Source organism: Prionailurus viverrinus, chromosome B4 (genome assembly GCF_022837055.1).
Source record: "Prionailurus viverrinus isolate Anna chromosome B4, UM_Priviv_1.0, whole genome shotgun sequence".
NCBI classification, from domain to species: domain Eukaryota; kingdom Metazoa; phylum Chordata; class Mammalia; order Carnivora; family Felidae; genus Prionailurus; species Prionailurus viverrinus.
Window position 1 is genome coordinate 37,877,480 of NC_062567.1, and position 17,820 is coordinate 37,895,299.

The following is a 17,820-nucleotide window of genomic DNA, read 5'->3' on the forward strand; positions in this document are numbered from 1 at the left end:
TGTCTGGGAGAATGGGAGCGAGTAAAGATTGAATCTGGAGGCCTCTCCATCTGCCCAACTGTCTTCATGCAGCCCAAGAGGGAGGTGCCTGTTGCTGTGCCCACATCCGGTTCACCTGCAAGCAGCACACGGCTGGGGAGATTCAATCCTGGTGTGACCTTAACCCCTCCACTCCAGATGTACCTGAAGCCCAGACTCAGTGAACTGGAGTACAGGACGCCTTCCCCTGGCCAGGGGAGAGTGGCCGCACCACCCCCTCGTCATCTGCAGAGGCTTTACCACATGTGAAGTTGGGTCTGCACTCGCCGGGATTGGTCAGGGTCATCTGGAGGCCACCTTCACAGGGAGGCACCAGTGGCACATCACAGCTCGACAGGTCACACACTGAGGCCAGAAAAGAGAGATGCCCACTCAGAAGTCAGCAAGGTCACTCACTATTGTGAGTGGCACCTGACATTTCTATTCCTACAGACTTCTACTGCTTTGGGTGCAGGAGGAGGATGAGGACAAGGAGGAGGAGGAGAAGGAGGAAGAAGAGAAGGAGGAGGTATAGGTGGCGATAGAGAAGGGGGGGAAGAGATAGACAGACAGACAGACAGATCTAGAGTCATATTATAAGCTCATGTTGATTCTTCTTGTCACTGCTGGGACTTCCAGATCTCAGCCAAGCCCTCTCAAACCCTCTGGGCCTTGTCTGGTCTTCTGCAAGGTGGGAAGTCTACCATCCAGGGTCAGTCTCAAGATATCATGAAATAGCAAAGGCAAAGTGTCTGGCACATCATAGAAGCTTAATAACATCCATAAAATGAGGGGCTTGAACTAAATGAGGCCCCAGTTCTCTCTCCTGTTAACATTCTAAGACCTATTTTACAACACAAAGTTTTCTCAAGACACGTCTCCCTCCACGTAGGACTTCTATTTATGCCTGATAAATTTCATCAGCATAAATAAATGTCTCAGATTATTTCATTCTTTTTTAGATCCCTGGGCTGTCTCTTGTTCTGTTTGCTCTCCCTCAAAGATCTGCACCACTGCACATTTGACACGCCTGTACTTTATGTCTTCATCCGTACAATTAATAAACACATTGGACAGGACAGCGGCGGGGCACTGGAGATTTCCTGTCATGTTAACCATAATTCCATCAGCTCTGGATTCGTTTCATTACACTATTTATTCAGCCCATTACTCACCATGCAGTTTGCAAGCCTATAATGAAACCCTTTGACGAATAACTTGCTGAAATCAAGGTGCCCTGTGGGTGGCCTTCTGTGTCTAGTATCCTCAGAATGTTATTAAAAGGCAAATGGGTTACTTTGGCATGGCTTTTTCTTCAGTAAATCTCTGCACCGCCCCCCGCCAGTGATGACTCCATTCTTTTTTTTAATGCTTTCAAACTTCACATTTAATAATTCACTGCAGAATTTTCCCAGGAAGCTACCTTCCAGAAGTCACTTTTGCCATTTTTTGGAAAATCCAATCACCCCTCATCCACCTCCTTTCGAGTACCCTGTGCCTGAGCTCACACGCGCCTTTCGGCACCTGCTGGGTGGGTCCCCTGGGGCCGGGCACATACCACACTCATACTCCGGGCAGCACTGCTCTGCACTCTGGTGGAGGCGGGCCACTTCACAGGGGCCGCATGTGGGAGCTGAGAGAGAATGTCACAGAGGTCAGAGAAACCAATAATGTTGCAGCCTGCAGCCTGCAAAAAGTCACAGACTCCCGTCCCCTGAAAACCAGCACAGGCCCTGCATGGGAGGCTCACCAGGAATCAGGCCAAGGGGCCTCGGACAAATGAGTCTCCCCAGGGTGTCCTGGTGGCCCCTCAAATGTGCCTTCCAGGAGACTCTGCATCTGAAGGCCAAGGTGGGGCCAGGGGGGCAGGGTTAACCTCTGAGCATATCTACTCCAGGTACAGAAAAGGGGACCCTGAGCCCAGTGAGGTAAAGAAGTGTGGGGCAGGGTGAGGAAATGGATGTTTGTATCTGGCCCACCAGGTTTGCAGACAGGTGGCTATGGCCCAAGGGAGTCCTTCCTCCAAGAGCAGCCGGGAGTGGGGAGCTCACCTCTGGCGGTGGGGCAGGGCTGTGTCGTACAGTTGACCTTCCGCCCACTGAGGCACATGCAGATCTGGCAGGGCTGGTGGGATGGGACCCAGGTTTCCAGGAACTGAAGGAAAACACGGTTCAGGGAGGGCCCAGGACACTGGGGGCACAAGGCCTCGGAGGCCATAGAAGTCGGTCCCCCCACCTCTGGCTCGGTCTCCCCTCAGAGAGCAGTGCCTGAGCCCGGCCTCCGCACAGTTGAACACACACAGGCTGAAAAGCAGTATGAGGCTCTGGGAGAGGCGGTCCCTGCCACCGCACAAACTCTGGGGATGACGAACTACAGACTGCAGAAAACCCTCCAGTGCGGCCATCTCCGGCGGCTGCGCTAAAACTAAGCAAGGTGAGAAGATGAGGATTCCCGTGCCACGCAGCTGGCCATTTCCCCAGCCAGAGTTGGGGTGTAGCTTGAGAAACAGACTCCATTTACTTGTGGAGTTGACAAGACATGGACGGGGCAGGAAGAGCAGAGGGGAGGGCAGCAAGACTCTGAGACTCGTCATGCCGTTGGGACTGGGAGTGGCTGAGACCAGAGGGCAGTCTCTCAGATGAGGGTTCCCACAGCCTGTGAAGCAGCTTTCCCAGAGTTGGCAGGCGGCCCCACTGCAGGAGGGCCATGAGGTCATGGAGACCTGAACTCCTACGTGGGCCTCGCTCCCCGGGCCGGTTTCCCACCCACGAAAGGGAGGGCACTCAGGCCTCCTCACAGGACGGCTATGGCAGGGCAGACTGTGACCAGCACGGACAGGGACCGGACCACAGAGCCGGGAGCAGGCATCCCTCTACACTCAGCCAGTGAGTCACATTCAGAGTTAAAATGAAATTCACCTTAAATTACCTGCCCCTGAATTAACACACTCTTATCCAGTAGCTCAAAGACCTCTAACAAATTCCCAGGTCAAGAAGGTTTTATTGGGGCGCCTGGGTGGCGCAGTCGGTTAAGCGTCCGACTTCAGCCAGGTCACGATCTCGCGGTCCGTGAGTTCGAGCCCCGCGTCAGGCTCTGGGCTGATGGCTCGGAGCCTGGAGCCTGTTTCCGATTCTGTGTCTCCCTCTCTCTCTGCCCCTCCCCCGTTCATGCTCTGTCTCTCTTAAAAGTAAACATTTTTTAGGGCGCCTGGGTGGCGCAGTCGGTTAAGCGTCCGACTTCAGCCAGGTCACGATCTCGCGGTCCGTGAGTTCGAGCCCCGCGTCAGGCTCTGGGCTGATGGCTCAGAGCCTGGAGCCTGTTTCTGATTCTGTGTCTCCCTCTCTCTCTGCCCCTCCCCCGTTCATGCTCTGTCTCTCTCTGTCCCAAAAATAAATAAATGTTGAAAAAAAAAAATTTAAAAAAAAAAAAAAAAAAAAAAAAAAAAGAAGGTTTTATTTATTCCATCTGCTTCCATGGCCAGCAATCAGTCAGCCGAGAAGAAGGGAGATCAGAGGCCTTCAAGGAAAACACCCTTCCCCCAAGCTGCCGGTCCTCCTCCAGGAGTAACCCTCTTACCTGTGACCCTTAATACCTTCCCTTCACTCAGTAAGTAATAACAGCCAACATCTAAAGAGCATATGCTATGTACCATGGTTTTATGTACTTTATATAAATGACTTATTTTTTTTTAATGTTTTTATTTATTTTGTTAAGTTTATTTATTTTGAAAGAGACAGGAACAGTGTGAGCGGGGAGGGGCAGAGAGAGAGGGAGACAGAGAGAATCCCAAGCAGGCTTCACGTTGTCAGTGCAGAGCCTGATGCAGGGCTAGAACTCATGAACCGTGAGATAATGACCTGAGCCGAAACCAAGAGTCAGACAATCGACTGAGTCACCCAGGCGCTCCTATAAATGCCTCATTTAATCCTCACTGCAGCCCTCTAGTGAGGACATTTTTACCATCCCCACTTGTCAAAGGAGAAAGTTGGCACCTGCTTAGGATCACACCATCACAGCTGCAGAGCTTGAATTTGAACCCAGAACCCATCTTTTTAACACCATGCTCTACTGCCTCCCACCAAGAACCAGCATTAAATAGGTTGAAGATATCTTTCTAAGAACTTAACATTTATTCACTTTATATTCCTTACAATACCCCTATCAGGTCAGTACTGGCATTATCTACACTTACAAACGATGAAATGGAGACACAGACAAGGAACTTGACCAGGTGCTACATCCCAGGATTTGAGCCTGGCATTCTGGCCCCAGACACCACATGCTTTCTGTACTAACTACAGCTGCCTCTCTCTTTGGTAATCACACTGCCTGCCATGGGCAGGTCACACTGCCGGGGGGGCACTGCAGGAGTGGTGGGGACCAAATACGCACACGCTCCCAGCCTCAAATGGCTGACACTCAAATTGAGGAAATAAGACTCACCGATGAAAAGTTGAATGAGATAAAAGAACTGTGACACATTCACAGCATGGCATGTGACTCAGCCATGGAAACAAACTATGGAAACATGCAACATGGATGGATCTCCAAGGTATCATGCTGAGTGAAAGAAGACAGGCAAAAAAGGAGCACCCCTTGCATGATTCCATTTATGGAAAATTCCAGAAAATGTAAATGAATCTATAGTGACAGAAAGCAGAGCAGTGGCTGCGTGGGGGTGGGAGATGGTGGTTGGGGATGTATTAAAAAGAGGTATAAGGAAACTTTTGGGGCTGATGGCAATGTTGATTACCTTGATTGTGGTGATGGGTGTGTGCATACGTCAAAACTCATCAAATTGTACACTTTACATAGGTACTGTTGACTGCATGTAAACTATACCTCAATAAAGCTGCTTTTAAAAATGAGAAATAGAAAAAAAATGAGAAATAGAAGAGCCACAGCAGTGCAAAAGAAATGTTCACAGATGCTGGGGTGCTCCAGGAAGGCCCCACAAAGATGCACCTGTGCTGAGTGGGAAGGACCCGGGCAGAGAAAAGGAAAAGGGATTCCAGGTGGGAACAGAAGACAGAACGTCCTTGCAATCACCAGACAACCGTAGAGGCCTTAACTGTCGGCTCCAGGGGGCTGTGTTTAACTTGGAGGATAACTGCAGCCCGGAAGCTCTGTTGAGCAGGACCCCGCCTCAAAGAGAAGAGTGTCAAATATGAACAGCCCTGGTGACAGTGAGCAGGATGGAAAAGGGAGGGACTAGCACAGGAAACCAGGGCTCTCCTAGGGGCTGGGAAGGTCCCAGGAGGCACAGGGTGCTGGCCTCAGAGGCCTGGGAATGGAAGGAGGAGGGGGACCTCTCACATCTCCCCAGGCCTCTCTCTCTGTTCTGCCTCTTTCCTGCTTTTTGCACTGACAGGGATGCAAAGAAAATGGCAAATCAAGGGATCTATGTTTACACATTTATTTTTTTTTTAATTTTTTTTCAACGTTTTTTATTTATTTTTGGGACAAAGAGAGACAGAGCATGAACGGGGGAGGGGCAGAGAGAGAGAAGGGGAGACACAGAATCGGAAACAGGCTCCAGGCTCCGAGCCATCAGCCCAGAGCCTGACGTGGGGCTTGAACTCACGGACCGCGAGATCGCAACCTGGCTGAAGTCGGACGCTTAACCGACTGCGCCACCCAGGCGCCCCTGTTTACACATTTAAATGGCACAGGTGATGAAAGAAGAAAGGAGAGGATCATCTTTTTTATATGTCTTGGGGTTTTTCCCCTTATTTTTTTAATTTTTTAATAGTTTTTTTTAAGTTTATTTTTTTAGAGAGAGAGACAGAGTGCAAGCAGGAGAAGGGCAGAGAAAGAGAAAGAGGGAGACACAGAATCCGAAGCAGTCTCCAGGCTCCGAGCTGTCAGCACAGAGCCTGATGTGGGGCTCAAACTCACAAACCACAAAATCATCACCTGAGCCAAAGTCGGACACCTAACCAACTGAGCCACCCAGGCGCCCCTCCTCTTTTTAAATGTGAACTTTAGACATCTAAAGTCAAGAATAAATAATACAACTTTTCCATGATCCTGAGAGTGGACAACACCACAATAGATGACCAAAATCAGGTGTTAAACCTCCTTTTCCAGAGATTTTAATTTCCCCAGGAAGCTTTAATGAGGCGTGCTGGAGGCAGGGGACAGAGTCTATGGCTCCTGAAAAAGATCTTTCTGGCTAGTGCTTAACTAAAAGCGCCAGCAGCCCCCGCAGCTGCCCAACCTGTCCGGTTATGCAGCAAACACGGCACCAGGGGGCACTCTTGCACCAGGACAGGCCAACTCCAGCCAGTCCTGTCTCACCGACAGGGTTCCAGGGTGGGGCGTGACTATTTCCAGGACAGAACAGGCATGTGAGCCAGCTGGTAAGAGAAAACTCAAGTCTTCAAAGCCCCAGGTCAGAGAAGGGACACAGCAAGTCACCATGCACCATCCACCACAGCCAAGGACCTGAGAGGAGATGCAGGTAAAATGTAAGCGCTGGGCTGCCACGGAACAGGGGAGACCAGGGGGGAAAGGCAGGCTCCAGGAGCTCCGTCCGGGGCGATGGAGGCAGTCCTTGCTGCCCCGCACAGCCCCCAACCACAGAGGGACAGCTGGTGCTAGGCCCTGGATCCCCTCTGAGCCGGCCACAAAGGCTCACGTGTTTACACTGCGTTTTGTAAAATAAACAAGAGCTATGGAAACTGGTAAATATTTTGCCCTTTCGAAGTTACCACCAGAGATTTATACCCTGGATTATTTCCCTGAAGAAAAGTTGTCTAGGCTTTATTTTTCTGTTAAAGAAATTTCATTTCATGGAAATGTCCTTCATGTTAGATTTTTATTCTTTCCCTGCTTTGCATGGAAAAATGGAAATTGCAAGGAGCCTAATAAGATATTTGTTTTCATCCATTTAAACTGTATTTTCTGAAATAAACTGAAACTGGCTTTGTTCCCTTCATAGTTTTTGATTAACTAATTTTAATGTCCCTTGGTTCTGAAATATATTTGAGAGACTGTTTCTGTGTCCAAAATATCGCACTATTTGGAAGCATTCTTCACACAACTCAAATGCATATTCCAATGTGTTGGGCAGAAGGTGAGGGGACCAGTGAGGAGAAATAGAGTCAGAGGGGGTAGGTGGAGACACTAAGATAAAGTTCACAAGCTTCTAGCTCTCCACACCCTACAGCATAAGGACAGTCACAGAGCCAGAACTGCTTTGCAAACTTGAGCTTCCTTCTCATCACAGAATGCCAAAGAAGAGGGTAGGGCCCATTTCTGCCTCCCTCTGAGAGTACCTTACCACTAACAGCAAATCTGGCCTGAAACTACCACCGGGTGCTGGCACCACACATAAATGGTTCGTAACCTTTGAACCCAGCAGGAGGGCATCCAGGAGCTGTGCAGATCAGGGACAGCAAGGTAAGGTTTTATTTACTTGTTTTGGAGAGTAAGATGATACAGGTAGTTACTTCAGTCGGCAAGGTCAAATACAGCAATACAGGATGAGTGGTCCATCTTCACCCTCCTAACTCATCTACTTCACGATGAGAACAAATGGGGTCCACTCAGATAAAGCCCAGTGAGAAAACAGAGCAGATGAGAGCCATCCAGTAATAGCTGGATGATCACCCAAGCATACATGAAACATAGTTAGCTCGAAGTGTAGCTCGCAGTTCCAAGGGGATCAATGGCAGGGCTAGAACATTATAGGATGACCTAGTGTGGTGGGTAGGAATCCCAGCATAATCTCCTCATGCCATCTGAGCCTCAGTGTCCTCACCTATTCAATGGTACATGTAATAATGACCCTATGGGGTTTGGGGGAGAATCAAGGGAAATGGTCCATTTCCTGTCTTACAATGTCAGGGAGAGAATAGTGTAGTTATTGAAATTATTGTTTTTGTCATTCTCTAGATTGGTCAGCTAGCTCTACCATGAGTTCTCTGAGCTGTGATTAAATCTAGTAAGTCACCTCAGCTGGTCCACTCAGTGATAAAAGTCCTCCCTGGTAATGATGGAGATGTTAGATCTTGGGTGTAGTCCCTGATCAGAGAATACACTCTCCTTTGCTGGAAGCCAGATCTGTTCTCCCTGTACCATGCTCTGTAGTATCACTATCAGAGATGAAGGACAGGACCACCACACACATTCACATGCGCACAGACAGACACTACCCAGATACTACAAATGTACATTTTGTCACCTTTGAAGACATGACCGCCATCTCAGGCCAAGATGGGGGAGACTCTGGTAAATATTCTTTCAAAATGGACTCGACAAATTCTAAGGGGCTAAAAGAATTAATTACTCAATTAATTACTCAATTACTCAATTCCCAAGCAAATGAGCCCAAAGAAGACCTAGCAAAAACGCGTTTTCATACATCAGAAAGAGCACGCTCTTTGGAGCCAGAGTTTTAAATACTGAGTCTAATTCTCACCTCCATCATTTACAAACCGTGTCCATGGGCAAAGTAAGCTCTTTAAGCCTTGGTTTTCTCTTAAAATGTTTGTTAAGTCTTTATAAGATGATGTAAGACATCCCAGTGTGTTCTGTGGAACCCTGATCCAAGAGGATGCCATACACACACAGACACACATTCACTCACTTGGCCACTCACACAAGTTCCATGGTCAGATAAGTTTGAGAAGCAAAATCCTTCCAAACCACTGGCACTATACATTAGTGCATGAAAAGCTCTACCGAGTCCTACAATAAAGAAACCTATTTAGCTAGTGCTCTTTAAGCTCTCTTAACCACAGGTAACTGTTAATACCCTGCAAAACACACCTTGAAATAATGCCGAGATAATGAATATAGAGTGCTTAGTACAATGCAAGGTATACAATATATCTTCATAATAGCAGACATCACCATGTAAAATATTCTCTCCCCATCCCCTTCTGGGTTCCTATAGCTTTCCCCTTACATGAATATAATGACGATAACAGTAGGAGTACTTGTAGTAATATGTTGTTAATACCCTGGGGGTTTTTCACACAGCTGCTATATGACAGACCCAGGATTTGAACCGAGATGTATCTGGCTCCAAAGCCATTATGCCAAACTGCTTCCCTATCCTTCAATGATCCCCTTAAGAGTTGACCCTTGCTGCCACAGTTTGGGGGGTGGTGTGGACAATCACTGGTGAACACTTCACCCTACTGACCCGAGACAGAAGCAGCCCCACAGGAGGTAAAAGGCCAGGGCTCCTACCTGGTGCCGGACTCCATCCTCACTGACACACTGGGTACAGGCCTCCTCGGGGACACAGCTACCTTCCAGCAGGACTTGATGTGGGGGGCAGAAGCAGCCTTCTGAGGGATGGTCCCCACAGGAGCTCGTATTGCCCTCACAGAGCCGGGGGCAGCCACGCTCACAGTGGTTATACATCAGGGATGGTGGGCATGACATAGCTACAAACAGAGAATGAGGTCACACTCAGCCCACACCAACAGGAAACAGAGGCACAGCTGATTCAAAGAGGTTGATGATCTGACAAATGTGCTGGGGTGGAAATGACTATTTCTACCCATTTTTATTCTCTCTGTTTTCCATAGAAATAGACCTTTAAGCTAGACACACGACAGCATAAAGACTACATTCCCCGACCTCCCTTGCAGCTTAACGTAGTCATGTCACTAAGTCCTGATTTTTTTTTCAAGGAGAATCACTTAATTCAGTACCATTCAAACTTTTTTGACAATGAATATAGTAAGAAATACATTTTACATCATAGACCAGGAATAGATAGATAGATATCAAGTAAGTTTCACAGAATACTGCATAGAATGTGCTCTATTTTCTATCCTATTCTATTCTATATTTTTAACTTTGTTTGTTTCAAATTTTTATTTAAATTGTAGTTAGCTAACATATAATGTAATATTGGTTTCAGGACTAGAATTTAGTGATTCATCATTTACACATAACACCCAGGGCTCATATCAACAAGCGCCCTCCTTAATGCCCACCACCCATTTAGCCCACCCCCCCACCCACCTCCCCTCCAGCAACCCTCAGTTTGTTCTCTTTAGTTAAGTCTGTTATGGTTTGCTTCCCTCTTTTTCTTTTCCCTTCCCATGTTCTTCTATTTTGTTTCATAAATTCCACATGTAAGTGAAATCATATGGTATTTGTCTTTCTCTGACTGACTTCTTTCACGTAGCATAATACGCTCTAGCTCTATCCACATCATTGCGAATGGCAAGATTTCATTCTTTTTTGATGGCTGACTAATATTCCATTATATATGTACATACCACATCTTCTTTTCCCTTTTTTTTTCTTCGAAGATTTTATTTAAATTCAAGTTAGTTAACATATAGTATAGTATTGGTTTCAGGAGGAATGTTTTTAAAAAGACATCTCTCCATATCCTTTGTCCTTTTTCCCTTCTTCCCTCATGCTGCCATTTGGAACCTGGATGTGATAGCTAGAGCTCCATCTTTAACCATAGGGAAAAAACACGCCCAAGTGAGAACAGAGCAAAAAACTAGAGCCCAGTCTGAGACCCAGAAAGAGCTGGAGCCACCTCCCTCTGATCAGTTGTGTGACAGAATTTTCCTTGTCTGTTACTTGAGTCAAACTTAGCCCTAACTGATGATGTTAGCCTGTATATCCTTGGGAAGTCTTATGGGTCTTTCTTTTAAATATAGGTGCATTTATTCCTTTAAAAATCCTCTTAAATTAAATAAGGAATCCACAGCTATGAAGAGTTGCCTGGAGAAAAGCTACAAGATGATTCACTTGTCCGACTCTGGCCCTGCTCAACCCCTTCCTAATGTTCTCATGGTGCCAAGGCAGGGGGCAGGACTAAGGATTTAGAGCACCAAGCATTTTCCTGTGAATGCACAATAAGTAGCCAGGGGTAGACAAAGAAATTAGTATGTAGAAAAGGACTGTGGCTAACTCAGAAACTATCATTTGCTCCTTGATCTATAGGCAGGTTGAAAGGAGACACTACCATCTAATGGACTCAGAACACCAGGGCTGGAAGGAACCCAGGGATTGTCTAGGCCCATGATCCTATTCTGAGATGCAGAAAGCAAGGTCCAGATAGAGAACAGCTGGTCACCTGCTGAGCCAGGACTAGGGTGCCCAAGTCCTCCAGCCACAGGTGAGATCTGTAACAGCTCTAGGATAATAAACTCCGAGACTCTGAGATGTTTGCGTATATTGATTTCCCTCCAGAAAAAGTCAGGGATCATATTCAGTAACTGAGGATGCTGAAGTTCAGTGTTCTTGTCACTCCAGCACCCCCTGAGGCATCTGATTCATCATGGTACCCACCCCCACATGTTAAATGATAAATGCCAAGTCCAAGTAGGGGAACTGAACTTGGGGAGGTATCTACACTAGCAATCCCATGGTATCTGTTATTAAGACATGTCTTAATATTCAGTGGCAAAATCCACTCACACTTCAAAACCCTGCTCAGGCATGGCTTACTCTGTGAGCGTTTGCTAAACCTGGTGGAATTTCAAACTCAATATGGCTGGTCATTCTGTACTTTGCTGATGCCTATAGGTGTCTGATACATTAAAGTCACATCTGTCTGAACTGTAGAAATGCCTTCATTTGCACAGAAATCCTGCACTCAAATGACTTAAACATCTACCATCTTATTTGATCCTAAATGGGATCCTACATAATAGGAAAAGCAGGGATTTTTATCTTTATCACCCAGAAAAAGAATCTGAGGCTCCAAGAGGTTGAGCAAGCCCATGATTAGTTGGTCTTCCCGACTTCAGGAGGACACATGTGGAGACTCACCACAGAAATTACTCCTCCTCCAGTCAACACAGACTCCTTTGGTCCGACAGAGGTGGGCGTACAGGGCAATCGCCTCACACACTTGCTCCTGGTGGCAACTGTCCTGCTGGCACATGGCGTAAAAGGTGGCTGGTGCCAGGAGCTGGTGGCATTCGGCAAACAGGGCTGAGAGGAGGATCTGGCAGTGGGAACTGCTGGAGACAGGACACTGTTCCTCAGGAACAGGCTGGCACGTCTTCCCTGGCTGCTGTACCGTCCATTCCTGGATGAGCACCTTCCAGTCTGTGGTGACTGTGCCATCCCTCAGCATGAAGTCATTGGCCCCGTTCTCATCGCAGATCCCTACACAAACGAGGAAAGACAAGATTGTTAGCCCTGGGTGCCCACCTACTGATGCTAGAGACCTGGCCGTTCTCCATCCCCACCAGCGTCTGAAACTTATAACCAACCGGACCCAGAAGCACAAGCAGCCAAGAGTCCCGAGACTAGAGCGAAGGTTTATAAATGCAAAGGGGGGACAGTCAGGAGAATGTTCTCACCACAGAGACCATACATCTTCGAAGCAAAGGTCTTGGGGCTGAGCTGCAGCTGGAACTCATTGTTTTGTGGAGTGAATGTGAAGATGTGGCCAAGATGGTTGAATCTCATCTCATACATGATGGTGCCATAGACATTGACTTCTATGTCCCCACCAACATATGGGACAGAGACCAGTCTTCCATTCACTGTCAGCTGCCCAAAGAAGAAAATGACTCATCAGTGGTCATCACGATAAAGAATCTTAGAATTTCATCTTCGCTTCTTCCTGAGGTTACTGATAGTCCCTATGCTTCTGCCACATTCAACTCCAGTGTCATCCACAAACTCTGATATCTGACAGCAGCTCTTCTAAGATGAAGGGGCTTTTCAGAGCTTGATGGGAGAACAGAGCATTACAATCCTATACAGATGGCCTGAAAGCCCAGGGGTTAAAGCCAGCCTTGAGTCTGTGTACATTCAACAGGGAAGGGCAACCCCTTCCAGAAACACTGAGAAAGTTGCCTTTTGTCAGTTCATCAGGGCGGTGTCTCCAGGAGCATCTCACAGGGCTATGTTAAGTCCATTTATGTATGTATGTACGTATGTATGTATATATGCGTATTTTTGGTCACCAGCTCTTTGGAGGCCCCATTATACATCATATCAAACATACTAAAAGTCCCAGGGTGAATATAATTTTTGCTGTTAAAGGTTTTGGAAGGCTTTTTATCCTTTTGATTTTAAAATTTTGGGCTCAGCTACTCATTTAATATAGGACTAGCTATGATTTTTCAGCAATGAATGTACATATTCAGAAATTCTTACAAAATGAGAAGGTTACTACAAGTTACTTTCACATAATGAAATATTTGTGATTTCTAAATGAACAAGAAGTTGTCATATGTAGCCTTTTGTAAACAAACATTTATTTTTATCAGTGTTGCAGCTTTCCTCTCAAATTTTGGAGCCATACATTTTGATCAGGCCCTAAATATTTTCAAAGGCCCTAATGTAGATCCTAAATATTCTCCTTTGGAAAACGCACAGGTCCTGTGCACTGGGCTCATCGTGCCTGCTGGGTAAACAGCTCTGGTGTCTCTCCCAATTTTCTGCCAGCACCAGAAACCAGCACTAGATTTGTAATGTAATGCTACCTAAAATGGATCCTTTCTTCCAAATCTGGGCCCAGAACAACATGAAATCATGCCACAAGGGAGATGAAAATAAGCTTCTCCTAAGAAGGTGGTGCTCTGCTGGTGGGGCAGAAGTTGGTGTGTCCCTAACAGACACACCAGCTAAAACCAATTGCCACCAGAGGCTTCTTGGGGGTTCTATTGCTGCCTTGCATGGGACCCACAGAAAGCACCTCTCACCTGCATGTCACTGTGGAGCTCAACTGAGAGGCCGTCATGTTTCACCTCAATGGACTTCATGCAGGCCTGCCTCGTCTCAGGGATGCAGGCACCATTATGGAGAATCACCTCCAGGTCCTGCTCCTTGTTTTGAAAGAGGACATAGGAACAGCTGCCAGTCAGCTTGAAATTCTGTCCATCAAAGGTCACAATGTGCCGGGTAGAGCTGCCCATGCACACACCTGAACAGGGGAGAGCAAAGGATGGATGTGACATTATCCAAACTCCCACACATTCAAAGAGGCAGATGTTACCATGTTGCAAACAGATAAATAGAGTTGAGCACAGAACGGGCCCTTTGAGGTCATGTAGTCTAACTTCCTCCTTTTTACAGATTAGGAATCTGAAATTATGAGAGGTAGAGAGAGCGGCTTAGCTAAGTAACACTTGGCCATTAAATATTTTTCTAGAGAAGGTTTAGAAGGACAAGTATCACAAAAAAACATGGAAAATTATACAACCATACTTCCAAAAAATGTTAACGTGTAAAATGAATGATCTCCTCTACAGGGATGCTTTGGCTCAGGAAACAAAGTTAAGTTTCAGGGTTGTTATGACTTGTTGAAATCATGAGGATCTAAGCGTATCATGAGCTTATGAGCTCATTGTAAAGAAAGTTCACCTAAAGACACATGTGTCCTCTCGGCTGCCAAGTTTCTAATTGTACAAGTGGCCATGTTGACTTGATCCCTTAAGAGATGATCACACGAGAGAAATATTTCTGAAGCCAAAACAAATGATTGGGTCTCCACACTCCCTCATTTGCCACTCATTCATTCACACGATCAGCAAATTCTCAAGGGTCCTGTTAAAACACCACTTGGAAACACTCATCATCTTGCATCTGCATAAGATGATTCTGTAAAACCCTCCCATGGAAGGCACCACTGCCATGCATTATTTGAAAGCTAATCTTAGACCTAAAGGAAGTTGGAGATGAGCTTTCCAGAGCATCTGTGACCACAGCTATGGTGGTGGGTAAATAAAAGCCCAAGGACTGAGAGGCAGGCTCAGTGGTCTGTGAGGCTGCACTGATGTCCCTAGCTCATACCAGGTCCAGGCAACCTCCACCTGCATCCGTGGCCTGTGCGTCAAGCAGCACAGCCACTAACAAATGAAGAGCCTGGATGTACCATCTGTCAGAGCTGAGCAGCCTGCCTGGAGCTCTTCGACTCAAAATCCCCTGAGACCCGGAGCAGTCAGTCACTCCCGAGGGGCACTTGATGCCCGTGCAGCAAGTGGTTCCCAACACTCCAGCTATGGAAAGTGTCACGTCTTTAGGAGATCAGCCCCTCTGCTATGAGGATGTCACAAGTTACAGGCAAAGAAGTATTAGCTCACACGTGGCAAGCTAGTGAGAATGGCTCTGCCCAGCGTCACATAAACTGTTACCATGAAGTGGATGCTTCAGAGCCAGAGAAACTCAAGACTGAATTCTGTTCCACCCTGTGCTTATACTGTGACCTTGGATAAATTACTTCACTTCTGTGGTCCTCTCCTATGCCCTCTGCTGTCTTTGAACTGGTAGGGAGGATTTCTGGACTATGTTTGTAAGCAAAAAAGGCAAAGCTCATTTGTGAAGAAGGATGAACCTGAAATGAATGAGACTGGTTACCTGCAGGGAACATAAGTGGAAACTAGTAGAAAGCACGGAGGGATGGGAAGAGTGGAGTGACACTCTGAATAAACCTTTCTGTACATTCTCACATTTGGGGCAATGTTAGTAATTCACGTACAAGAACAAATGAATAAACTCAACAAGGATGGGGATGAGGGAAACCCAAAACGAAATACAAACAGAAACAAATTGAAATCATGGTAATAAATAACATAACTACACTGTTAGGGGAGAAACTAATCTAAATGATACAGGTGGGGTTGGGGGGAATGTACTAGGTACTAAAGGCAAAAGACAAAAAGAATTGCATATGAATACTGTACTCTTGTTAGATTTGTTTTTCATCCAGGCATTGGTTAGCAATTCTGAAACTACTTTATGTGTATTCTGGGATTAAGCCAATGTATAAATATATCGTGGATAATGAGAGCCAGACTCCTTACCGTGTGAGAGAGGGAGGTAGACATGTCAAAAGGACACAAGAGTCAAATTGAAAGGGTTCCCATTAGCCACATCTGAGACCATCAACCAAGAAAATAAATAATGCTAGTAATTGATTATACCCCATAGATTAAAATAAGAACCAATGAGCCCATATTGATACAAATAATTAACTGAATTAATCAATGACAGAGAAGGAAAAGTTCTTCCTTTCAATGAAATTCCAACTAGTAAATGTGGAGGGGATGATGGAAATCAAAAATCACTATCTGGCAAACACAATAAAAACTGTTTCAGGTGAGGATCATCAATGCATGGTAAACTTAGTGGGTAAAAGTATATTTCCATAGTTTCAAAATATCTCTGTATATGATCATTATTAATTACGAGGAGGAAAACGGTAATTTTACAGTGGAAAAATCTGGTCAATATCACCTAAACCAAGTGATCAAACTTAACGTCACCTGTAATGAGACACATTGATATCCTGTGTCTCCTCTTGACAAACCAAAAAAGATATAGCATGTCTTCCGGGGTATTCTTAACAAAATGTGTAACCTAAATCTAACCCAAATTGAGGGACATTCTACAAAATTACTAGCCAGAACTCTTCAAAAATGTCAAGGTCATAAACATCAAAGAAATACTTAGGATCTGTTGTAGATTGAAGGAGACTACAGAAACATGACGACTTAATGTCATGTGAGATTCTGAATTGAATCCTACCTCTGAACAAAGGACATGAGTGGGACAACTGATAAAAACTGAGTAAGATGTTTACAGGTGTACTTTATGGATGTTAATTCCTGATTTTGATCATTATACTGTGATTATATAAGATACACCAAGCTGGGTGAAGATACTCAGGAATTCTTTGTATCATTTGTGTAGCTTTTTTTGTAAACCTGAAATTGTCCAAAATAAAAAGTTTTAAATATTTTTAATTTTAAAATGTTTTTTTTTAATTTTTTTTTCAACGTTTTTTATTTATTTTTGGGACAGAGAGAGACAGAGCATGAACGGGGGAGGGGCAGAGAGAGAGGGAGACACAGAATCGGAAACAGGCTCCAGGCTCTGAGCCATCAGCCCAGAGCCCGACGCGGGGCTCAAACTCACAGACCGCGAGATCGTGACCTGGCTGAAGTCGGACACTTAACCGACGGCGCCACCCAGGTGCCCCAATTTTAAAATGTTTTAAATGTTTAAAAAAAATAGCCCAAATCTAGTTTTATTGCTTCTGATAAAAGAGAGTATAAAGAGTCAAAGTTATAAAAGGAGTCAAGAGGGGTATTGAGGGACTGGATTTAAGAAGACATTTGTTTGTACAGAGTTCCTATTGCATTGTGGGTCTCACACCCCCAGGTGCCCCACTAGGGACAACCAAGCCTTGTGAACAGGACTTTCAAGAGGCCACTCCCAGAGATGGGTTTGTGTATCACGAAGTTACAGGGACCCTGGACCAGTGTCTGAAACTTAACCTGAAGAATGTAAAAGAAAGAAGCTATTACTATTGCCCAGATGTGGCTTGCTGCTGTTTGGGGAAGCAGCAGGCAGCCCAACGATACAGAATCCTTCTGCACCCCAAGATTGAGTACCAGAGGAATAGAATAATTCCTATTCTATTCCTCTGGAGCCTCTGAGAGCTGGCAAGGTAAAGTGGTCACCTTAAACACCTGCCAGGCCAGAGAGCACAGAGCCCTCTCACAGAAGCACCAGTCACAGGAGAACCTTCTTCAGAAGGTTCCCCAAGCTGGGGGAGAGGCAGAACACACCCCTTTCTTGGGGGCAGGCAGCACAAACTGGGAGTAGGGAGCTGTTTTAACTCTAACTCAAGGTTAAGGTTTTGGTGATTACACAGGAGTGGGCACCTAATTACCAAGTTGAGCCTTTGTTTTATAACTTAAAGTAACCATAGAACTCTTTATGAATAAACAGAGATGACACAGGTCTGGTAGCATTCTCATCCAGTCCAGGGAGATAATTTATCCTACTAAATAAACTGTCAAGGGAGGCCGAGGAATAAAATACAGTTTTGGTTTTATCCCACTGGTT

General features: G+C 45.8%; 1 protein-coding gene across 1 annotated transcript in view; it reads right to left on the bottom strand.

Annotated features, from left to right (window-relative positions):
• Positions 1 to 17,820, bottom strand: part of VWF (von Willebrand factor) — a 138,227-nt gene that overhangs the window by 21,841 nt on the left and 98,566 nt on the right. Inside the window, exons 35-41 of the mRNA XM_047866328.1 lie at positions 13,671 to 13,891; positions 12,318 to 12,510; positions 11,779 to 12,120; positions 9,220 to 9,419; positions 2,070 to 2,172; positions 1,577 to 1,651; positions 280 to 384 (exon numbers count right to left, since the gene is read on the bottom strand). Coding sequence (XP_047722284.1) covers positions 280 to 384; positions 1,577 to 1,651; positions 2,070 to 2,172; positions 9,220 to 9,419; positions 11,779 to 12,120; positions 12,318 to 12,510; positions 13,671 to 13,891 — 1,239 coding nt within the window. The remainder of the gene's footprint in view (positions 1 to 279; positions 385 to 1,576; positions 1,652 to 2,069; positions 2,173 to 9,219; positions 9,420 to 11,778; positions 12,121 to 12,317; positions 12,511 to 13,670; positions 13,892 to 17,820) is intronic.